This window comes from Plectropomus leopardus, chromosome 7 (genome assembly GCF_008729295.1).
Source record: "Plectropomus leopardus isolate mb chromosome 7, YSFRI_Pleo_2.0, whole genome shotgun sequence".
NCBI lineage: Eukaryota > Metazoa > Chordata > Actinopteri > Perciformes > Serranidae > Plectropomus > Plectropomus leopardus.
Genome location: NC_056469.1, coordinates 33,050,036 through 33,076,083, shown reverse-complemented (window position 1 = coordinate 33,076,083; position 26,048 = coordinate 33,050,036). Strand labels below are relative to the sequence as shown.

The window sequence follows — 26,048 nt, the reverse complement described above, 5'->3', positions numbered from 1 at the left end:
TATATAAATATATATAACAAAATGAAGAAATAAAAATAACAAAAAACAACATAAATAAAAATGTAAACTGAATAAATAAACAGAAAAACTGGAGTTTTTCTGGACACCCTCCGAAGTCCTAATGAGCAAGTATGTGTTATATTTACTTATTTTAGAATGTCTTCAATAGATAACTATTAACCATTTTTTATAGATCAATAGATTGCTGCAGAATTAGCAAGTTACATTCTGTCATAAGATGTTTGAAATTAAAAGACAGTGGAGTCGGCTTTTTAGAATGCCCTCAATGAATTATTTAATCACAGATTATTTTAAGATGTTTGCTTCTGTCTGCTTCTTTTGAGAATCTTATTAGCCGCAGTTTATATGAAACATCAACAGAGGGAAATCACTGGTTCAGTGTTTTTGTATAAAAGTATTATATTATTTATAATTTATTTCAGACATCCTTCCTAAAGCGGAGGCTGAGGAGGACCTGATCGTTACAGCTGCTGTGTCCTCCAGCATGGACAACCCATCGGTAAACACACAGAGACACATTCACACATACGCAACACACATGCACGTACGCACGCACAGACACAGACTCATCGTTGTCTTTGTCTCTGTCTACAGCAAGCTCTGATCCAAGACATCGACGGTCTGCCCGTCCCTTCAGTCACCATACAGGTGAGCTGTTGCCGCACATCGATTTCTTTACATTTTTTTCTCTTGTCTTTTATCTCTGTTTTGTTTTTGTCTCCTTCACACACCTGCTGTCCCCTCGTCTTACTCTTAGAATCTGTCTGTCTCTCTGCAGGTGAAGGTGAAGGCCCGCAGTGTTGTTCAGTCCTCGAAGATGACCGTTGGTATCCGGCCTCCTCTGGCCGTCACTCAGGACCAGTTTGTTCTGGAGCCAATGGGTCAGTCTATAACAGCTTTTCTTTGTGTGTCTGTCTGTGTGGATGATATGAGAGAGCCGTAGTTTCTCCATCATGTCCTCCTCCACAGTCTGAACACACACACACACACACACACACACAGACACACACACAGACACACAGGGAGTGACTGAGTGTGTGAGAGGTGTGTGTCGGCATGTATTTGCTCAGTTCTTATCAGCCTCTTATGCTGTGTGTGTGTGTTCAGTCGTCTGGCTGTTGGGGAGACTTGGTCAACTCGACCACACGGCGCTGACTTTGATGTGAGTCACCCAGACGTTGTGTGCACGCACGCACACACACACACGCACACACCCTGCCGACCCCAAACACTGATATCTGCTGTCGGCTCATTAAAAGAACATCACTTGGCCTGTAACAAGGTGCTCTGAGCTGTCGGACAAATCTGTTCGTCCTCTGTTTCCTCTCTTTGACTCTCTCCACCTTCTTGTGTGCGAGTGTAAATTTACAGAGTGTGAAATGTAAACCAGTCATGGGAGGATTTTATCCAAACCATGGGAACACACACTCTAAAATCTGTGGCTCCAGTGGGAGTTAAACCTCTAACCCTGGCGGTGTTGGTGCCTTACTCTGCCTGTCGGTGTTCGTATGGAGCAGGACTGTTGATCACGCCTTAAGTTTGTTTTCTGTGGTCTAAACCACATTTAATTTGTTGCATTTTATAAAGACACATCAAGGATACTTTAGTGTCATTCTCACCATGAAAAACACAGAAATGCAGTACTCAGGTCTTGGTGTAATACATAGCGTCAAGTACTCAGTTCAGTACAAAAGAAATAAAGAAATGATAACTAATAAAAAGAACCAATAAAATGCATAAACATAGCATAGCTCCTGTCTTTTACACTTGCTCCTCTTGTGTCTCTCTTTGGTGGTTACCAGTTTAGAAAATGTCACTAAGGAGCTGAGTGTGAGCGTCAGTCCAGACTTGTGCTGTTGTCATTCTGTTATGCTTTGTTTTCACGGCTGTCAGCTGTTGACATTTGTCTCTGTGTTACCCTGAATCAGTTTCATTTTGTCACCTCTTTGGCGTATTTGGACTGGACTGAAACATGTCCACCACATTTCAAATGCCTTTGTTGTTACTCATTAAAAAAAGAAAAAAACACTAAAATTGAGGGCGTTTTCAAACTGGGAGACTTGATTTATGAAAGTTGCAAACACATACGGACTCCTAAAAAAACATGTTTTGCATTCGGCAAGCTGCACTGAGCTCACTTGACTTTGTGCATCTTCTCCAGGAAGCATTAAACCTTCCTGATGAAGACCCAATCCCAAAAATGCACACCCTCACCACACCGTTTTTTACATTCACATTTAAGATGAATTTTTTTTAAACCAATTTGATATAAAGCCAAACACCAGACCCGACCAGTTTGCCAAATCATACCAAGTATCTCATATGACTAGGGAAGGGGATTGTTGATTTTTATTGAAATTGATACCATTATTGAGGCTCCTTTACAATCCGAGTCCTTATCTATACCACTATTTATACTTTTCTATTATTCAGTGAAAAAACAAGGCAACAGTACGTTTTTTACAGAACTGGCTTTACTTTCAGCCAGAATAGGAAATAAATTATTGTATTTTGAGCCGGTGTCGTGCAGCAGCAGCTAATGGAGCTAAAGGAGTAAGCGGGTCCTAAATGGAAGCGGGTTTCGATCCCCATCCCTACATGTGACTCAGCAGCCGCTCCTTAGTGGAACATAATAACTCTGTATCCCAACCGAAGTCCATTACAAATGCACTTCTGTTACTTCATGTAAATAAACCATGTAGCTATCAGCTGTACACTCGAGATCAGACCGGAGACATAAACATTAAAAGATAGGTGAGAAATACTGAGTAAAATTGTCGTCAGATCATCTAGTAATTAACAGAATTATCATTGTGTGGTTATGAATCCCACTGAAGATGATTCAGTTTAAGGTCATAGGTCAAATGAAAAGATGCAGGTTATCCTGACATGGCATGGGCGTTGTCGACACTCATGTTTTGAAGTCATGTACTCGGGCTCAGAATCTGGATCAGAACCAGAAAAACGTCAGATTTTCCTCCAAAACTGCTCCCGACATTTGCTGAGACCATCATCCATCAGAGAGGAGTAGTCTCTAAGTTTCTTGAGCGGGACCAGTTATGGATTGTGAATTTATGATTTCAAGATGTGAGCGGTTGGAACGCCATCCATTTATTGTGAGCCCTGAATCAAACTGACCACTGGGCTCCCATGATTCATGATGCGTCGGCGCAGAAATGTAATGCGTTTCACCACACTGCATTCTTATCTGTACGTATACTGTACATGACCTCCAGAACTGTTAATTCAAACATGATGCGCTTTCTGCACAACACGCAGTATATTTCCTCTCAGTTTCCTCCATTTATATCCATCACATCTTTTATTTTTTATGACTTTGATTCATATTTTGGCAGATTTTATGATTCACAGGTTTTGTATTTATTACTTCTTGCATCAGTATGTCCATGTCCTTATGTCGGATATTTTCATCATACCAACATATTTTTTGACATATGTTCTTACCAAACATTTTATATATAAATTGCCCAACGCTTCAGAATCCTCAGTGGTACTTTTAAAATTAATATTATGAATAATAGTACCATAGATGCTGTACATGTGACCAGTGTTGTAATTGGCTTTTTATAATGATTTGCAGACTTGAAGGAGGAAAAGAAAGATGAAAAGAAAGATCATTACATGCAATGACACAGCCTTGTTTTGTAAAACACTTTCAGCCAAAATCCGACAAAAACTTAAACACAAAGTAGCCTCCAGGAATCTAAATAAGTTTGGATTATTTCCTCTGCTGAACATTTTACTGTTTATAAAATTCAGACATTTCAGAGATCGTATCAGAGATCCGCGCTGTGTCGGAGATATACCCACTGCCAGCAGAGATCCGCGCTGTGTCATCCCCGCTACTAGCGGAGATCCGCGCCACCAGCCGCCGTGTCGGAGATCCGCGATACCAGCGGGCGCCGTTTTTAGTTTGAGGTTTTTACGAAAGAGTATTTGGTGTACTATTGATCATTTTACTTGGAAAAAGTGTTTTGAGTAGGCCTACTTCTTCTATAGCTGCCAATAGCCTGTGCTGGAGATCCACTGTGTCAGAGGTCCGTGCTGCCAGCAGCCGTGTTGCAGATCTGCGCAGTCAGAGATCCATGCTGCCAGCAGCTGTTTCAGAGGTCCGCCCTGTGTTAGATATCCCGGCTGCCAGCCTTTGGAAATCCGCACTATCAGCCACCATATTGGAGATCCCTGCTGCCAGCCACCGTGTCGGAGACCGCGCTACCAGCTGCATTGTTGGAAAAGAAAAAATTAACTAGCTTCAAAATCAGATCAGATGTGTCACTGAACACTTTCTATATTTGTTGGTACATCTTAATTTCATTATTTTATCATCATTTATTTTGATTTAAACCTCTGGAAACACATTGAGGGTGAACCCTCATTTTCAATAATGCTGAGGTAAATACAACATGCAACAATATAAAGTATTAGAATAGGAGAATAGAAGGCTTGCACAATATAAAAAACATTTTTTCCCCATCATGAAGCTAAATGGAGAAGACTGATCAACAGTAAACATTCATTACAAGATTGTATGTTTTTAGACACTTTAAAAGTCGATCATCAGGCCTAGCTTACATGAGACATTTTCTGCCTCCACCTCGGATCATGTAACATAAGTTTAAGCGGAAAAAAACTTGGTTTGTGAAGTAGTTTGCCTGAGCAGTGATAGCTGCCACGTCTGAACAGACAATGAAAACTCTGCCAACAAAAACTCAAACATAATCAAAAGTAAATTCATTGAAGAAGAGGCCAAAAGAGTGAAAGAAAAAAATGCTTCTGGAATTGGTCGAGTTGGTTTGATTCTGCAGGTTTTTCTCTTCTTGGCAGCAGCTCTCAACGTCTCGCTGTTTACACGGAAGATCAGAGGCCATGAGTCACCGCACCGTCACGTTTATGCCACTAAAGAGATGCTTTGTTTACACGGGTTTAGGTAGCGGTCACACGGGTCAGATTCAGAAGCCTCTGTCAGACACATGCGCACGCATGCACACACGCACGCATGTGCGCACACACAGACACACACACAAACTCAAATAACATAAATACTTTCACATTCATATCCACGAACATATAACCATAAACGCATGCACATGTCACTCTGTTTAAATATAGACACGCACACACTTGAAGGCAAAGAGCGGTGTGTGTGTGTGTGTGTGTGTTTATGTCACGCTCTTTTGTCTTCCTGCTCACAGAAATCTGGCGCTGGCTTCCACTCGTCAATCAACAGCTCTCTACTGCGAAACATGAGAGCCACTGAACACACGCACACACACACACACACTGACACACACACAGACAGACACACACACACTTTTCTCTTCTCTTCCTCCCCTCTCTCTTCTTCCTCTCCTCCCTTCGTGACTCCCTCATTGGCCTGCTTTGGCCCAAAAAGAACCAGGAGGCAGCAAGACCACTGTGTCCAACCCTCAGGACTCAAACGGAGTGTTTCACATCCGCTAGAGTCCTGGAAAATTAGGAATAAATAAATTAAAGGAGGCTGCGTGAGTTTTGGTGAATGCTGGAACTTGGCTCAGAGGAGCTGGATGTCAGAGTTTATTCTATGATTTGGTTCAGAAAGTCTCACCCTGCTTTATGGACTGCAGAGGAAGTGTCGGAGCTGCAGATTAAATACTGCCGGCTGTAAACTCTATGTCAGTGCAGCATGTCCGTAGATGTAAATCATGCACAAGTAAAAATGCAAAAACATTTCACAATATAACTTACATCACCAGGAAATGTTTAATTAATCTTATCCCTTTGAAACTTGAAGCAACATCACTTTTCTTGTTCTGCTCTCAGACGCCTTTGACAAATATTTAAACCTTTGAACCTTAAGCAAATTGGTGTGATTTTGTTCAAAAACAAAACAAAAAAGATAATAAGCAGTCTACAATTTTCAAGAAATTAGCAGATTTAGAAAACTATTTTTTAAATCTAGGGGAAAAAAAGCTAGGGGAAACTATATTTATAACTAATTATTGTAATTACATATTTAAATGTTTTTAAAGAGTTGTTACAATTTTAAGCACTTTTTCAATTTATTTTTTTCAGTTTTTAGGCAATATTTTTTGTACTTTTTACAAATTTCTTGCTAATTCTAGGGTCATTTCTAATTTTTTACTCATTAACTCCTTCCCGTGTTTATGAAAGAAATCAAGTCAGTTTGCTGAGGTTTCAAAGGTTAACGCCACTGTTTAGGTGCAAAGAGCTAGTTCAGCTCCAGATGAATCGACAGGAGACACAGTAGACAACACAATAAAACACAGGCAGGCAGTTAGTAAAACAACCAAATAAGAGGATGGGAGCTATCTGTCAAGATAGTCCTTGTTTTTTTTCCTCATCTGTTCTGTAAAAAGTTGGCTCAAGGCTTTTTCACACCAAACATTGCATTCCCATTGCTAGTGAACAAACCTCATGAGTCTGCCTTTCTAGCTTTTATGTGTGTATGTTGTTATGTTGGTGTGTCGCTCGTCATGTGGCTGGTGAAGAGGTAAACAGTAGACAGCAGCAGGGACAGAGATCTGTGAAAATTTTTCAGTGGTTTCTTCTCTTTATATATCTCTGACTGATTCAGTCTCTCTGTCAAACTCGGTACAGATGTATCTGGTTCGGTGTTTTAACTGCTTAGGAGGAGATGGATAGTAATTACTGACGGCGCATTATTGGATTTCATTGCTTTAAGAGCTGAAATTAGTGTGTTTACGCAGGTGTTGTGGTCCCATAAATGCTGATTGCAGCCAGAGGCGATAAAGTTTATAAGTTAGAAGATAAGTTTATTACACAACTCCGTTTGTGGTATTTGTTGTGAATGGTCATTATATTTTGTTATAAGTCCTTGAAAAATCATGGAAAAGTTTGGAAATCTTGTCAGTGAAAATGTGTGGGACCCTTTATTATAGTGTTTGTGGTATTTATATACAGAACTCTCCAGTTTCTCCTTCACTCTGCATTTGCTCTGATGTGATTTGATGACTCATTTGAACCTTTATTGTGTGTAATATAAACAGAGCCAAAGAAAAAGAGCAGATACAAGGAGCTGCGACAAAGCAGCGAGTGTTTGGGGGGAAATGTGGCCGTAATTTAGAGAAACACAGCAACACCAAGAACAACAACACTGCTGCTGTGACAACTGCCCGTCTGTTTCTCATCATCACTTTATCTCACACACACACACACACACACACACACACACACACACACACCCTCACCTGCTCACTTTCTGCTTCCCACACACTCATGTATCTTTACACACACAGTGATACACATCAGACTACACACAAACATTACTTTGTGTGTGTGTGTGTGTTTGTGTGTGTGTGTGTGTGTGTGTGTGTGTGTGTGTCATGTGTCTTTGATTCTCCTCCGTGTGCATCCACACTTGTCTCCGTGTGATGTGTGTGTGTTCAGTGTAAGCGCAAAAGGGATTTGTCACAGAGTGCTCAACAGAAAACAAAGCACAGTAAAAGTGGTGATGTCGGTGTGTGTTTGTGTGTGTGCTGCTCAGTTTGTGTGTGAGGAGGGGAGGAGGGGGGAGGAAGAGGAGGGGAGGTAGCGCCTTCTGACTTTTATTGTTATTCCAGTTTTTATTCGTCTCAGATGGCGGCTCAATCCCCCCGTTCACCACACACTGCCTCCTTTGTTCTCTCTCTCTCTTTCCCACTCTCACTCTCTGCCTTTTCCTGCTCTCTCCATCTTTTCTCTGCTTCCTCTCTTTTATTTGTCATGCTCTCCCCCAGCGTCTTTATTTTTTCCCTCTCTCCTCCTCCACATCCTCCTCTTTCCTCTTCTCCCTCTCTGTCTTGTTACCGCTCATCTTCTCTTTTTTTGTCACACACATTCACACTCATCAATCACACAGAATCAGTTTCATACTCATGACTGACTCTCAAACTGATGCTCGAACAATTTGTAAGTTCAGCAGAAAAAAAGTCATTTTTTGACTCACCAGCCAAGAGAGCTCGTAGATGAAATCCACCAGCCAAAAGAATAAAATTACTTTTTTTGTTACATATCAGGTCAAGTCAGTTTTATTCATAAAGCCCATTATCACAAATCACAATAGATTCTGTAACTCAGATTTGGGGTGTTTTTGTGTTTCCAACATGAACATTTTCCATTTGTGAACACATGGCGCACACAATACACACTTAAAAAACACACACACACTCAAGTTACAAACAGGACAATGATAGTGTAGTACCTATTGAACTAATATCTGTGGAATCAAATATCAAAAACTGTAAACTTTCTTAATTTGGCATTGGGCTGATTTTTATTTTCCCTGTTTGAATCAACAAATCTTTGCTAAAAATGTTAATGTTTAAGTTGCCAAACGAAAGCTTGATCTGAATCAGGAGATAGGTTTAAAAAATAAAACCCCTCATGTTGGACATTTTATCTCTGAGTAGAGATCAGGTTTGTTGTGTTTAGGGACACGACCTGATCCTGACCTGTAGAGGTCAAAGGTCAGTGTTTAACACCTCACCGCTGGTCACTTCAGATTCCCTGTTTGCCTCTAAACATGACAAGATGTGTGATTTTGTACACTCACACACACCCACACACACACACGGCCCATTTCCATCTCCTTGTGCGGTATAGATCGCCATCTCCACCCCTCTTGACCTTTCACCTCTTCCAAACAGGCAGAACTTGGTTTAACCTGAGCTGTCAAGTACTATAACCTGAGGACAACTCTAGCACTGCAACACACACACACACACACACACACACACACACACACACACACACACACACACATACACACAGAAAGGAAACCTTTAACCAAATAAACCAAAATAAAACCAAATAGCCAACATACCGTCTCTGCTCTTTGCTTTACTAAATGAAAAAATGATGCAAAATGATAAGCAGGAGGGTAGAGTGCATTTTAAGGTCATCATCTTACCAGCTTAAAATAATAATAACATTGCTTGCCTTAATGTTTGTGCTGCCATGAAGATGCAACCCACAAATGTGTCATGCTCTCATTAGGTGGGTTTCCATTCACATTTGCACAAAAATTAAGCGTTATTTTCGAAATGTGGATTAAACACAATTGCCAGATGACTGTGTTTCCACTGAGTGATGTTCTGCCACTTCTCCTCTGGTGATAACATCCGAGTAACCATGGCAATGGATGTTAAAAACATTAGCAGCTTTATTTGTATTGCAGCCACCGCACTAGCCGTCATTATTTACAATCCAAGGCCACGCAGGCGTGTTATGGAGCCATGATGGAAAGGCGAGCCTCTCATACATGGTAGCGGACACGTATGAGGGATTTCTGGGAGGTGATAGTTCACGATTTCACAGAGGAATTGTGGGTTCAAAATTTCTGGATGATCCACTCAGTGGGCGAAAAACTGGTAACAAGATAGAGGAGAAGTTGATAAAAGTGGAGCAAGAAAATGAGATTAGGGCTCGTAACCTCTTCTTTAGAGAAAACAGAGGGAGAAATATGGGAATAAAGAAGGTGTTAGAAGTAAAAAGCGGTGACCTTAAGTTAGAAAAAACAGAATTTAATGAGGGGGATAAGAAAGTAGAGATGGAGAAAGTTGTGGAAAAAGGAAGTCGTGGAGAAGGAGAGGCAGTGAATCGGGGATTTCAGCGTCCTTTGTGGCGTTTGTTTTGGTTGGCGCTGGTGTTTAATGGGTTAATGCGCCTGAGAACACTGGGACCAGTCTGAACGGCCTCACTGGGTGGGACCTCCAGGTCGCACATGTTACCTGCAGCTCCTGACCTGCTCGCATGGGCCTGAATGTGTAATGACAAGCTGGAGAGGAAAGAGACAGAGATGGATGGAGAGAGAAAAGAAAAGAGGAGGAGGAGGAGAGGAGGGATCACTTTGTGTCTTCTTTGGTGTTGTTTGTTGGTCTTAATGGGCCTGGGAACACTTAAAGCACTTAAACCCAGTCTGACCAGTTTGACCTCGAGGTCACGCAAGTTAAAAGCCTTCTGCTGACAGACAGGATGACAGGGAGAGAGAGAGAGAGACGGAGAGAGAGGGAGCAAGGAGAGAGGTGAAATGAAGAGGAGGGAGAAAAGAGGGAGAGAGAGGGAAAGATGAAAAGATGAAACAGGGAGGATGAAGTGGAGCACAGTCATGAGTAACTGCAGAATTTCAATAGTTATGAAGCCCATATTAACAAGGTAAAACAGTTCCTCCCAGATTGTTTTGATTAGGAATCAAAGGACAGAAAAAAAAAAAACTGTGAAGTGGATATGCCATCGTTTTCCATCATAAAATGTAGCCAAAATTTATTTTTATATTTATTTAAAAGTTATTTGGCCCCCTTTCTGGGAAGATGGCATGACTTGGATGGTACCTCTGGATTTCAATAGTGGTATTTGTCTCCTCATCTGACTCCAAATAAAGAACATTACTTATCAGAAATGAGTATCTGACAGATTTATTGTTACATTTTTGAACTTTCAGTGTTGATTTGATTACTGGCCTTAACAAATCCACCATCAGTCAGACTCCATTGGGTATAGAAGAACAGATGAAGAGGAGGAGAGGAGGTTAAGAGGAGGCTGAGGGAGAAGAAGGAGGGATGGATGCTAGGGAGGAGAGAGAAGTGTGGGAGAGGAGCGGAGGGAGGAGGTCACGCTGTCGGGGCGTCTGACAGAGTGAGGAGAAAGTCTCTGTCTGCTTCTTATCGTTAATCTTCTCCTCCGTCTGTCAAAGCGTACGAGTCCTCCTCTCCGCTTTCATCTCCTCTCATCCATCTCGTCTCCTCCTGCTCCGTCTGTCTTCAACCGAGAGGCCTCGGCTGTGTGTGTGTGTGTGTGTGTGTTTTGAAGGTCAGCGAGGTTTAATTTAATGAATACATTTGCACAAAAACACAGTGTTATACAGTCATAAATAAACATTTTCAAACACATACACACAGTCTTCTTACTTTCAGTCATTACACTTTCTCCATTAGGACACACAACGCGCGCACACACACACACACACACACACACACACACACACACACACATACTTGGGGTTCAGTCACCTGTAACAGGCAGAGCTCAGGAACATCACGGCCCATTACACCACCACCCCACCCTGTGTGTGTGTGTGTGTGTGTGTGTGTGTGTGTGTGTGTGTGTGTGTGTGTGTGTGTGTGTGTGTGTGTGTGTGTGTGTGTGTGTGTGTGTGTGTGTGTGTGCATGAAGCCATTAGCTGTAATATATCCTTTCCTCTCCGTCTGTATTTGATCCATGCTTTTCCTCTGCAGCTTGTTTGTGTCTCTGTGTCTCTCTCTCTCTCTGTTGGTTTTGGGGTATTTGGAGGGAAGCTACAAGTCATCGCCCCGCTCTCACAGAGTTTGTGTGTGTGTGTGTGTGTGTGTGTGTGTGTGTGTGTGTGTGTGTGTGTGTGTGTGTGCGCGCACTTGGATTGGAGTTAAAGTTCTGGTTACTGTTGTTAATCCTCTGTCCTCACCTTGCCTGGAGATGTTTAGTATGCGTGCGTGCGTGTGTGTGTGTGTGTGTGTGTGTGTGTGTGTGTGTGTACAGTAAGGGGTCTGGTTAGTTTTGGGTTCTCTGTATCCTGTCGTGTCCACACCTCCAGAATGCTGACTCTTTAAGTTTGTGTGTGTGTGTGTGTGTGTGTGTGTGTGTGTGCGTTTTGTTTCCTCATCTATCGTTCAACGTCGGAGTCAAACTGGAACTTCTGTTCTCAAAGAAAATGACATTAACAGTTGTAATAACACAAATGACTTAAAGGGGAACTGCAGTGATTTTATAATGTCCTTCTATACAGTTTGGGGAGAAATGGGTCAATCTCTTTTTACAGTGCATCCTACACTTCCCATAATGCAACTCAGTCGTCTTTCATTAGACCATCCCCGCCTCTTAATCCCTTTAAAACTATTTTCTGTTTGCTTATTTTATCTGTTTATTCATTTCATTACTTATTTGATAACCTAGTGTTTAATTTTATTAAAATGTTATTATTTAATGATCACATGAGAACTTTTCGTTCTTTTCATGTGTTGCACAGCTGAAATGACAGTAAAGAATCCTTGAACTCCACACCTCCGGTTTGTAACGCAGGCATTATTTGAATTAAATGACTTCAGTGTGGGGGAACTTAATGTATTTTATTTCTCAAACTTTTTTTAATATATAGTCTAAAATAATATAATGTAAAATATAAAATAAAGATGGGCAGAGAACATCAAATTTTTACATTAAAGAAAAAAAAGATTTTTGATAAGTGAGAGATACTCATTTCTCTATTTCAGGAATGCGTTTCACTGATTATCTTTGCTTTCTCTCTTCAGGTGTCGGTTCCTCTACAGTTGTGATGTTTTCCGCTTTCCTCAACGGCCACTACCCCGCCGCTGACCTCACCGGAGACATCACCGTGTCCTACAGCTCGCCCACAGGTAAACACACGCACGCACACACACACACACAGGTTTCCTGTTGGTTTCCGTGTGTGCTTGTTTAGTTCCCATCAAACTGAGGCAGAGAGTTTCTGTTTCCCACAAACCAACCAGACTTTGAACTGAACTTGTTTGACTAAATCCAGAGCTCCTTAAAAAGTCTTAGAATGCATTTAATTAATAAATCTAAAAATAAAGCCTTAATTGGTATTAAAATGTCTTAAATCAGTCTTTCAGTAGTCTTAAAAATGCAAAGATGTGGGAAGCAGGATTATGTGATCGTATGTTTCTGACGTAGCATTGCAATACCTCTAATTAATTGGCAACATCTTTTTAATTTACCGAATGCCTCTCACATTAACATCATGCAGATCATGATATTGAAATCAAACAACACTCATATTTCATTTCCAGCCAGGCATGAACTGTTACTGCACCTGGTACATCACAGTGAATTGCAAATTAAACAAAATTTGGTTATTTAAGATTTTGCAGGGCTATTTAGCTGATCTTTTAAAAAGTCTTTAAAAAGGCAGAAAATTAAGCCTTAATTGGTATTAAAATGCCTCAAATCAATCTATCCAAAGTCTTAAAAATGCTAAGGCATGGGGAGTAGGACTTTTAGATTCTTTTCCTGATGTACTATGTAAAATGTACCATATATATATATATATTTAAAAGAAGAAATTACCAAATGCCTCTCACATTACTATCACGCAGATCAGGATAGCTAAACGACTTGTGGAAGTGCATATTCAATGAAAAAAGGCCATTTCACCAAGATTTTGCAGCATTGCTGAAGGCAATACATACAAGTGAAATCCCAAATGCAGAGAGAGAAATACAAAAAAATTAGCCCCCTAAAAACTGGCAAACAATTTCCAAGTGATTCCCAGATCTCTTCTACTCGTGTCTGTGCCACATTATTAAAAAAAAGCTTGCTTCATGTTACAAAAAACATTTAGACAAATGTCCTCAACCCTTAACAACTGATGTCGCTTCATGTTTTTTTTTCTTCAGTTGTTGTAAAATTGGTCATAAATTTAAGTCCGAGTGGCATTCAAAGAGTCTTTAAAAGTCTGAAAGAAAACGTTTCTTTAGCTACAGGGACTCTGCTCTGTTACCACATAAATGTTAGTTAAATGATGAATTCAGTCTGAAGTGTAACATCAGATCCAGTGTTCTGTAAAAGCAGCTGCTAACAGAGCGCTGACTTGACGTAAGGACATCTGGGCTCCTTCCAGTCAAGCCCAGTTCATCCCCCTGCTCCCTCCAGGCGTCTGTTTCCAGGCCCTGCAATATTTCTGGAAGATATTACTTTTCCCCTGCAAACCAACAAAACCACTCTTTATTTCAAATGTCACAGACCTTTTTTTTTTTTTTTTTTTTTAAATACTGATTTCAGCGTTCGTTTAAAAAGCAGCTCATGAAAAAAAAAAATCGGTGTTTTCATGCTATTGTTTCCTTTGGATTACATTTGCTTTGGCAGGCGGCTGCTGGTGGAACAGTTCCCCTCCCCAGAAGCACATTTAATGTGAAATGTCTGGAAATGCTGGGAAGTGTTTCTTTTTTGTTGAGCTTTATTGTGATGCTAAAAATAGCTAAAAATAAGGAGTATTTTCAACAGGCCCTGGAAGCTGAGCAGCCGGGCTGGAGTGGAGAGTGTAGGGGACTGATCTCGTGTTTTGGACTGGAGGTAGAATTTGGAAGAAGTTTATTAAAAGTTGGAGGAAGAAGAGGCATGCAAGGATGGACATAAGAGAACAGAGGCAGGGAGTTAGATGAGGGGAAGGAGGTAAAGTGTGTGAGGGTGGAGGAGAGAAAGGAGAGAAGCTATTTTAGGGGTCCAACATTAAAGATGTTAACATGAACAGTTTAGTGGAGCTACAGTTAAAGCTTGATTAGGTTGTTTAACTGGACCCAGTATACAAGCAGCGAGGGAGAATCCATTTACTAATGACTGTCCGTCTCCTCCACAGCAGCTGGAGATCTGCCCTCTTCCAGCTAGTTACTACAAACCGATATTATTCATACTGTTTATGATATGGACTCAATCACAATCACAACTGTGCTTTTTACAATAACTTAGAGGTAGAAAATCGCTGCGTCACGTACATGTAATCAAACGCGCTGAACAAACTTCACTGATTAGTCTGAAGCCACCTAAAAATAATCAAAACCAGATTAAGTGTACGCTTTATTTAGAATAGTTTCCACTGCTTACCAGCAGAGATATGAAACTGTTCCATCAAAAACACCAAACGTTTTACTCCACTGAACGGGCGAGCTGCTGCTCTACTGCTGCCTCCATCAGCTGCTGTGGAAGCTAAAGAGGAGACAAAATTCAAATATAGTCAACTCTTACACTGATGTTAATTTTTTTTAGGTAGTTAAAATATGTTTTTCTGTGGCCTTGGTCAGCAGGACATCGCTTAGCTTCTGTGTCGCGGGATCGTACTTTATTTATCAGAGGAGGTGGGTGGCTGGGGTGACTCTTTAAATTTAAGATAAATATAAAGTATTAATTCAAGTTGTATGTCCCTCACCTAAACCAAAACTTAAAACACAAGTCCCTCATCCGTGCTAATTTAAAAAAAAATGCCTGACCTGTTTTGCCGCACCCCTCTCCTCATAAATAATAAACCGTCCCTATCACTAACCAACAAGGGAAGCCGCAGCAGCGACAAGGAGCACGTGCAAAACGCCAAGTCCAGTTAAAGTTTCCACTGAGGTGTTTACATAACTGAATAACTTGACTTCCAGAAAAATTATCTGGGTGTGTTATTCAGATTTTGAGAAATTTGATTTTGTCCAATTTCTCGACATGTTAACGTGGATTTTAAAAGTGACAGATGTTTGGTGATTAGACAGGTGCTCCTGCTCATCCCAAAGTGGACTGTCGCTGTGCCCCTTCACTTCAACCAGAGGTGCAAGGCGTTTCTCTCGTTTACGGGCTTTCGTTATACAAACATGCGGTCACAGCATGCCACACACAAGAGATAAAATGATGGATTCAAAACATCTCACAGAAAATTCATAACTGAAATCAACACTACTATTGATATCATATATGCATATCAAAGGTTTAAATGCCACTTCTTGCAGCTACGACATGGTTATTTCTCATATTGAGGGTTGTTGCAACAAAAGATAAAATAGTTGCCGCTGTGAGAACTCTCCAGTCTTAAAAACCTGTCTGAGCATTGCAAACTGTTTTGGCGTCTGATCAGCCTTCAAACACTGTTTTTTGGGCCGGATTTATTGGATTGCATTTTATGTCTCACCTGAAACAACACGCCCCCGTGCTGTTTCAACATCTGGCTGTTTTTGATCTGTTTCCTCACTGATTCGCTCTGCAGAGATCCAGCCATCATGTGGCTCTAAACTCTGGTGATGAACTGCTAAGTGGTCATCCTAAGAGTGTGTGTGTAGATGAGTGTGTGTGTGTTTTCCTGCAGTGTTAATCTACATTAATGCCTTGTCCCCTCTCATCCTCTAAATGCTCTCCTGGTATGCGAGGAATGCATCACTTTGTCTCTATCTCTTTCTTTCTGCGCTTCCTCCCCGAGGGCGATGATTACACCTTAACGCCGCCCGCCCCCTCATAACAACACCCACCCAGTGGCTACTGTGCCCCGTCTCTAAGCCCCACAAAGGCTCTGACATTTAAGGAGACTGTTAACTCCTTAAGCCCATCAAAGGAGGCTGGACGGAGGCTGCGGTCGTTACAATCGAGAAAGAATTTCATTAGTGCCCCTGTGTGATTTTCCTAACACCCTGACAATGGGCTCTACACAAACACACTTCAGAGGGATCAAGTGGTCAACTCGGCATTTACAGTAGATTGTCACATACACAACACACACACACACACATTCGAGCTGTCAGAGATAAGTTGCGGCTGTGCGGGTAATTTCCATAAAACACGGCCAGCCATGAATCACTGGTTGCTGAGCCAGTTCATGTGGAAACCAGGGAGCTCGTTGGCAGTCCTCATTGTTTTCTCCTGTTTTATTGAGCTGCCAGAGTGACCAACATCTCCATATGTTGATGTCTCCGGGAGGCTGCTGTTAGCTCCTTCCTCGTTTAACGACAGGCTCTGTGATAAATTTCCAGGGAACTTTTGTAGACCAGCTGAAGTTGTTGGTGTTGTTGCCAGTCAGATTGTGTTCTCAGCCCTCTTTGTTTGTTTGTTTGTTTGTTTGTTTGCACTGTGCAGCACAAATCTAGTGTCAGATTTCGTCCAGAGCTAGGCCACTCACCGGCAAATAAATTAATCTTTTATGATGATTATTTTTTAATAGGATTTCAGTTTGGCTTTATTGAAGGATTTGTTGGATTTGTTGCTTATAAACACAACATTCAAACTTGACACCTCCTCCTCCTCCTCGGCTCAGCAGCTCAGAGAGCAGCGCTGCTCCAGCGAGCTACAGAGCGACTACAGAGAGGGAGCGTTTAGCGAGAAAAAAAGGAGTGAATCCAAAAAATAAATTATTTGCATTTCAAAGCACAAATTAAGATATGCACAACTCTGCACATCTCTGTAGGAAGGTGCTGCATTTTTGGATTTTATGTGACTTCAGCTGAAGTATATACTGGTGTGTGTGGCTCAACCTTGCCCTTCGTTTTGATTGTTGTTGGGTTTTTTTTAAGGAAATCCTGCATAATGAGCTGCTGCACGTACTTACATGAAAAAACGAATCTGGCACATACACAGTGTTTCCTGATGGTCTGATATGTACTGATATGTATGCATTTTGATATAGATGCTGTCTGCAAATGCACAACTAAAAATTATAATTTTAAAAATGATATTAATAAACAATAATAATTATAATTAGTAAAAATTTTAATAATGATAATAATAAATAATATGCCTTAGGCCTTCGTAGCCTCTTCCAGAGTTTTTTTTAATTATTTCATATTTATCCACAAACTTTTTGCAAAGTCCTTAAGATAAATATGGATCCTCTTGATGTTCACTGATTATTGATGAGGCAACTTGCATCTTGGACATGGGCTTAAATTGTAAATTTTAGAGTTGTTTTTTATTTCTATTTTTATTGAGTATTAAAATTAGAAGCCATTGCCATTGATGGAAAGCAAAAATGAAACCACGGGGAAGTTTGTTTTTCTCTGCTTATTCTTACGTTTGCACAGTAGTTTGGATATCTTGTTGGTAATATGTCGTCCTGATATTCCCAAAAGTGCCGTTTTCACTGAGGCTGAGGATGATGATGATAAGAGGGACATCAGAGGATTACTGTAGTTACAGAACAGTAATCAGCAGCACAGGGACTTAAACCTGTAACATCTGTTTCAAAGGTCTCACAGCTACCAGCGTGTTGCCTGAACTCGTAGAAAAGCTGATGAATGTGAGGGTTTGAAAAATAAAACAATAAGAGAAGAAAAGGGGCCGAGCAGAGTCCTGCAGGGATATTTAGAAAGCCGAGATATTTTATTTCTAAGAATCTAAAAATGCAGTTTGGTGTTTCTGTATTTAATTATTCCCGAGAACACCTTCTCAGTCGCCTCACTGATATAATAAAAGCTCTCAGTCATGATTTTTTTTTTTTTTTTTTTTTTGACCTCAGCAGCTAATGGATCCAGAATTTCACTCATTTCAGCCGCTCGCATTTCTCTGCAGTTACAGCAGATTTTAAAACAGGAAAGACTGATTGAACAGCAGCTGGCAGCGGGCCAGGGGCACTACCGTGTGTGTGTGTGTGTGTGTGTGTGTGTGTGTGCGCGCACTTTCTTGCTCCATTTGACACGTCCTTTACATTTAACTGGAGCTTTCACTCAGCACTGATGCTTTTAGTTCTTTCTCCCTTTCCTTTTCTCTCTCTTTTTCTCTCTCTCTCTTCCTCTCTGTGTTGTTCTTTCTTTTTTTCTCATTTTCTCCTCCAGTTCTGCTTTTTTCTGTCTTTTCTTTGGCAGTGCCAAGTGCTGAGAGGAGGTTGAGACGGGGTAATGACAGGAGTTAATATGTGTTTCAGGATTAGATAATACTGCTGAATATGAACATATTTATTTTTACCATTGTCACAAAATTTGCAACATTGATTCAAAGTTTTTTTAAAATTGTATCCTGCATGTACATGGTTACTGATACTTCTGACAACAAACGAGCATTTCTTACACAGAATCATAGAAACCAGTTTTAATAGTGTAGAAAATACAATAAAACACAAATTTTGCCTAAAAGTGCAAGAATTTAGGAGGTGGTTAGTGATGCTTTGTCTGGATTGAAACAGTTTAATGGGATGTGATGTATTGTTGGCCTCTCTATATTTTTTTCTTTTATCCCTTTAAAATAAGAGCAAATTGGCTTGATTTCTTTAAAAAAAAAAAACAACAACAAGGAAGCGACTTAACAAGAAATGGACTGAAATGCACAAAGTATTGCAAAAATGAGCAAAAAAAACCCCAAAACAACAACAAACAAAACAAAAATTGTGGAAATGACCTAAAATAGTGCAATTTTTTTTTAAAAAAAGAAAAAAAATAGGTTAAATAAATAAAAATCCCAAAACTGTTATATGTGATGTAATTTTTCAAAAAATAATAATTTTAATAATTTTAAATATGATTTGTGGACATTTTCCCCTTTTTTTCTGTCTTCTTTTTTAAGATTAATTTTCAGGTTTGTTATCTTGTCACCTTTTACCATTTTCTTGCAATTTGTTGTTTGCTTTTTCCTGTGTTTTTGAAGGAACTTAGGCCTTTTTGCTCAGTTTTCAAAGGTTTAAATACTTGTGAAAGGCGTCTAAATTCAGCACAAGAAAAACTGATGTCCATCCAAGTTTAAAAGGGTTAATTCAACAAATTGGAAAAATCAGAATATTTCAATAAAAGTCAGAACTATGACAGAGAGAGTTTGAAGAAGAGTTATTGCAGGAAAGAGGCGCAGGAGTGAGGAAACTTTCATCGGCTTTCATAACGTTAACTTTCTGACTCAGCACCTCGGAGCCTTTTCATTGGCCCGCAAACTGCCATCTGCTTCTCATTCACCTTTGCAGGAAATCTTCTTCGACCAATCAAATCAGAGCTTAATCTGCCAAACTTCTATTGCTGCAGCCTTAAGGTTAGAGAAGCAGGAGGCGGACTGTTGAAATCCCAGAGCAGCTGGGAAAACCTGGCAGAGAGAAGCACGGATAAAAGATGCTCTCCCCTCCTAAAAAAAAAATGTTTCGCAACCTGAGTCTTAATATCACAGTCCGGTCTTACTTTTCTGCCCTTTCTGAATGTTTCTGCTTAGTTTGGCAGATTATTAACAATCCTCCAAAATAAGACACAAAATTACAAGATGAAATGTTGCCTATAACAATAAATACACACAAAAATCATCCTTAAAAATCTAATGTTTCCAGCTACATTGTCCAAGTGAAGCAGGACCGCCAGAAGCACGTGAAACTCTCAGACTAGAAGCTTGGTACTGAAATATGATGACATTTTCCATAGATGAGAAATGCAGTTATACATCCTCACATTTATGTTAAACACCAAAAACATCTCATTTGTTGAAACAGACATTTTCCATAGATGAGAAATGCAGTTATACATCCTCACATTTATGTTAAACACCAAAAACATCTCATTTGTTGAAACAGAGGTCAGATAACTCATGTATAAAAAGCAGAATTTCCACAAGGTGGAGAAAATACATCCCAACAGTATGAATATGTTTTTCTTAGTAGTTACACTATCTTGCCACTTTTCTTCCTTTAAAAGTGGTGGTATTTTTTAAGGGAATTTTTGGGGCTTTTTCTCTATTCTTTTTTTTTTTAATTTAATTGTATTTATTTATTTATACAATTTTTTAAAGTAAACAGGCTTTTTTCTTCTTTGGAAAACATTTTAGATTTTAATTTTTCTGATTTTTTTTTTGTTTTAGTTCAAAATTTTGGGAGACTTTTAAATGAAAACATTAAGGGTTTTTTTTTCTTGAAATTTTTTTTTGACAATTTCTATAGAAAACATTTTGGTGTTTTTTTCTCTTCACAAAGAGAGGAACTCCCGCACACTGTCTCGCCTACTGCTGACATGTTTATTGAATGAGTAAAAAGTGGATTTGGTCTATCAGACCTTCATCAGGTAAGACGGCAGCATCACAACATTTCTGCATTTGTATCTACTGTAGAGTCATTTGACTCAGGTGTGAATGCCGATTGTACGCATTCTCATTGCATTAAAAGCCAGATGTTAGCGGGTGTTAGCAGGTTTTTTGTGCAGGGGGAATGAGGGAGAGCAGGGCATTGAGGGGCTGAGTGAATCAATATGCAGCTCTACACTGAAATGAGATTTCAGAAAAAAATGTACAATTATGCAGAATTCACAAAGATTGCATGAATTTGTGTCAACTGCTGTGATTGCAACATCCTGCAGGGACTTCTAAATGGATTATAGCCGACACTTAGGTCTGTTCACTGTTGAATTCAGGTACTTTTTTCTCTTCTAACTCTTGATGCTGATAATTTTATGAGCATGGACGTCTGTTTCTCCAGATTTCATCAGACCAATTTTCATACAAACCCCTTGACGCGCAGATGTTTAATTTTGGATTTGGACATCTTATCATGTCCAGGATCATTTTGGCTCAGTCAGGAGGGCTGCACTCTCCTCCGGCGGTACTTTCCAACCGTGTGGGAAGGCAAGCGAAGCACACCCAGAGTGTTTTTTTAACTTCATGTAAATCTATACACAGAGCCAGGGAGGTTTTCTCAGGGAATTCCCTCCTCTTCCAACAGCAGAGTCCAGTTCTTCCAGCGCTGCTTTGTTACTGGTCTGATCTCATACAAGATGTGAAACCTCTTTTTTCTTCTGCTGTTTCTATGATCTGTCTGAACTTTCATTTTTAACCTTTAACTCTTCTCTTCTTCCTCTCTGCAGAGCTTAATCCCAAAGGTAAGAGTTTGGTTTGTGGGAATAGACAATATTAGAGTAGAGCAAGTAGAAACACACACACACACACACACACACACATACACAATTTATTCAAAAGAAAAATGTGTACTGTCAACATACATATTACATATTTGCTGTATTTTGGGACATGCAGTTTAATATCCTCTTACACACACACACACACACACACACACACACACAAACACACACACTCTCTCTCACTACTGTATATACAGGAAGAGACGGCTGCCTACTGTTTATGTTCCTGTAACGTGATACTTGGCAAGACTCTTTGTACACACACACACACACACACACACTTCCTCACTCTATAGAATGAGTAAATATCCATTTATATCCTTTTATAATCTCTGCAGTTTACACAGAAACATCATCTGTTTCACATACACACACATGCAGGCGTATAAATATTCTGTGTGTGATGTTACTCACATGTAACACGCACACACACACATGCACACACACTTACTCTAGTAGTAGTGTTCCTAGTTGTCAGCCGGTGTTTGTTTTCGTGCATCTGAGTTTGTGTGTTTTGATACTGAATAGGATGTCCAAACTCTCTGCCTGCATTATCCGACTTTCACAGTAATGAACGACCGTTTTAGTTGGCGTCCCATCAGCACTCCGACATACCTGGGGGTGCGAGGGCCATTTCATCGATGCCTGCAGCTTTAATTTCATTACAATATCACATGTCCGACAGCCCGCTCCGTGAGGACATGTCCGACAGCCCGCACCAGCGCGTGGACATATCCAAGAGCCCGCTCCAGCATGGAAATGTGTCTGACATGTCTGACAGCGCGCTCCGTGTTTTCACAGACATTGATGTAAACTTGATTGGCAACTTGACTGGTGCACAAAGGCGTACAAACACGTGGCGCTATTTCTAATTTAAATATGTGTTCAAATTATTGTGTCAACTCTACAGCGTTGTTGAAGTTTGATAAAGTCCAGAAAAAGATTTTGGTTATGATTACATAATATAAATGTCAGATTACTAATGCACAGTAAGACAGAGACGTGCGTCAAAGGAAACATTTATCCAGAAATCCACACCTGGACTCTCAGCGAGTCTCAGCGACTCTCCGCGGAGTCGTTTCACGTAAATCACCGAAGCACAATCGCTGCATAACAACATGATTTGTTGAAGACTGGCTGAGCTGCGACTGCGTGTATCTCACAGGAAATGATCAAAAGACACACAAAGAATGGGCATGCGTGTATTGTGTGTGATATCCAGACATACACACACATCCATGATTTACACATATTTGGTCCTTGACATATGTACACACTAAATCACACACACACGGCTGACATCACTGCAGCTGTGGTAAGAACCTGATCCTGTACAGTGGTCCTCTGCTCAAATAAACTCTGTGGTCTCTTTACCCCTCACACACACACACACACACACACACACACACACACACACACACACACAGATCCCAGATAATTGGAATCAGAGTCCTGTGAGACGGCGGTACAGTGGAGGAACAGCAGCTTTAACAAGTAGCAGCAGCGGTGCTCAATTGTGATTTTAGGTGTGTGTAACAGTTGACAAAGCTTCATTTCCCAAATCAGCAGCAGAGCAGGCGGCTATCAGGGGTCAGGCCCGGGGTCACATGTCACAGCACATGATATATCGTAAAGACATCCTTACCCTCTGTGTTACACCTTATGATGCCAGTTCATTTAAAAAAAAAAATCAGGCTGAAGCTTAAATTCATACAGTTTGGTTAGGATTGTCATTTTTTCTGCCCATTAAAAAACTACTTTTTTTTAAAGCTGTTTTGTCTGACAGAAACCTGATGCCTTTTCATTTGAGGTTTGACTGACACCTGACTCTGAAACCTGAGGATGTCCTTAATGTGGACACAGTACTCCAGAGAGTTATCATGCAATACAAACAGTGCTCTTGGCTCTTTTACGTACGTTTTTTAGAGGCGACACCGAACCGCAGAGGGCTAAACTGCAGCGTTCAGAGGCCTGCAGGAGACTCAGTGAGATGAGGCAGAAACACTGTAACCTCAGTTTACTGTAACTCACAGATGATGTTTAGTCGGTTACTCACTCTCTGGCTTCAAACACCAACAGTCTGCTCTTTGTCTTTTCCACTGTGTCTTGTCATCCCTCATGTCATCAAACCCGACCAGAACTGTGACATTTGACGCAGGCGGATGATGCAACGTTTATTTATTGCCGTGGCAACGCTGACAAATTGCGATGCAGCATTTAAAACTGGGCTCCTGTGTCGGTGACTCAGGATGTGACTTTAACAGATACAGAGCACACTGGAGTCGGCTGTAAATAGTAACAGTGTGTCTCCATGAAGCCCGCTGCCGTACACACTGATCAGAAAACATCAGATGAGTCACAGAGGAGAGAAATCACATTATAGCAGAGACAGATCTGCTGTTTGATAAGCTCTGAATGTCATGACCTCAAGCATGTATTACACTTATATTGCATTTCCATTGCATGATTCAGCAATGCTCTGTTCAGCTCCACTCAATCAATTTATCAGCGCCTTTTTATGAATAACTCCGGCCCCAGCTATCACCGGCGCAGAGGCATTTTGTTTTTCGGGGTTTTCCATTCTTCTCTATGTAAATACGTCTGTCCGGTCCTTTCTTGTGACTGTGATATCTTACTATCTTAAGGGGATTTCTTCAAATTTGACACAAACATTAACTTTGGCACACATGTTTGAGTGGACTCAAATGATGAGCTGATTAGATTTTGGTGGTCAAAGGTCAATGTCACGCTGACTTTGCAGTCGTCTTGTTCTTGTGAAAGCGATATCTCAAGAAAACTTTGGAGGAATTTCCCCAAATTTGGCACAAATGTTTGAGTGGTTGCAGTGACCTTTCCTTTATCTCATTCTTTTGAACACAATATTTTAAGAACACCTTCAGGAAATGTTTTAAAATTTTACTCAAACATTCAGTTGGACTCAAGGATGAAGTGATTACATTTTGGGGTTAAAGGTCAAGGTCATGGTGACTTTGCAGTCATCTAATTCTTGTGAAAGCAATATATTCACAAAAAAATCTTCAAATTTGACACAAACATTGACTTAGACTCAATAATAAGCTCATTAGAATTTGGTGGTCAAATGGTCAAGGTCACTGTGACCTTGCATCCATCTCATTTTTGGGAAGGCAATATCATAAGATATTTGAGTTTCCTCAAATTTGGCTCAAACATCCACTTGGACTCAAGAATGAACTGATAAGAATCTGGTGGTTGAAGGTCAAAGGTCAAAGTCACAATGGCCTTAAAAAAGCATGTTTTTGGACATGACTCAAACGTCTTGGGTGCCCACCTTAACACTCTGCTGACTGTACAAATGTTAGCAGAATAAAGTGTCTTTTTTTTGACATCCAGTTTTACATTTTGGTTTCGTAATAGTTTTCTTTCTTCTGAGCCCGCTGGTGCTTAAAAAAGAGAGAAATCGATCAGACTAAACCGACAAATAATTAAGCACCATTATCACTAATAGCGTTAATTTTCCAACATGGAGAACTGTGAGCATTTAGAAAGAGGTTTGCACTTCTGATTTTTACGTTGAGGAAACTTCCTACATATTCACTGTGACAATTTGTGGATTTAACCCTCTCTGTTGTGTTTGTTGGACGTGATTTGTTGCCGAATTTTCGTTCACCCAGGACGACGGGTCAGCGAGCGAGAGGAGGGCAGAAAGCGGGCCGCCGTTTTTCCTGACTTTCCTGTTTTCTGCTGTTTTCTTTGGCCTCCCGTCATCTCTCTCGGCCTCAGTTCATGTGTTCAAACCAAATTGAATTATTCACATAATCACGTAATAATTGCTTGTCTGGAATGAAAAGGTGCACAGTAGTTGCAGGTAATTATTGCTATCTGTAATAACCTGGAACATTCCATAATTAAAGCGTCCCTCCCTCCCACCGCGGCCGTCCTCTCTCATATTATTTTCTTTCAGTCCGTCTCTCACGCTGCTTTATTTCCACTCGTTTTTCTGCCCCGACTCAGGTTTTCTCCCTCTCCTGTCGTTTAGCTCACCTCCTCTCCCCAGGTTCCCTCGCTCCATCTCTTCTTAACAACTGTTTTCCTCCCTCGCTCTGTTATTCTTGCTAAGTGTAGATTTCTGCCAAGCTCAGCACTGCTTAAGCTCAGGACATCGTTATAGTTGGCCTTACCTCTCCTCCTCCTCTTCCTCCTCTCCTTTTCTCAAAATTTCCCCCCACTTTTCACAAAACTTCCTTTTCGGCTCTTCGACAAACACTCCCCCCGTACCTGGTGTTGATGTTGAGTCTCTGGGCCTCGCAGCTCTCAGATACTCGTGTAATGTGAACATCTGCAGTGTTGACTGTGCTAACAAATGTTAACCTGACTGCTGTTTGGAGAGAAAGCCTGAAAAGCTTTGTGCCGACCTCGTTTTGATTCGCTGCAGGGGAGTTTTACGGAGATGGGCACCACTTAAAGGGGAAGTGGGCTGTGAACTTAAAGGGTGTTTTTCAGGAAAAGAGCTAAGGAGGAGGGAGGACGAAAAACAGTGTAAAATAATGCACAACTAATCCGTTCTTATTGGTAGCAGCAGTTGTAGCATTTGTAATATCAGTAGAGGTCACATTAATGTGCAGGCAAATATTGAACCTCGATCCCTCTGCAGGCACATAACCCTAAAATGTTAAGAACATGGGGGAAATGTAA

At 40.6% G+C, this 26,048-nt stretch overlaps 1 protein-coding gene across 1 annotated transcript in view; it reads left to right on the top strand.

Annotated features, from left to right (window-relative positions):
- bbs9 (Bardet-Biedl syndrome 9) overlaps window positions 1-26,048 on the top strand; it is a 178,965-nt gene that overhangs the window by 35,975 nt on the left and 116,942 nt on the right. Inside the window, 4 exon segments of the mRNA XM_042489984.1 lie at window positions 444-520; window positions 616-669; window positions 800-902; window positions 12,324-12,428. Coding sequence (XP_042345918.1) covers window positions 444-520; window positions 616-669; window positions 800-902; window positions 12,324-12,428 — 339 coding nt within the window.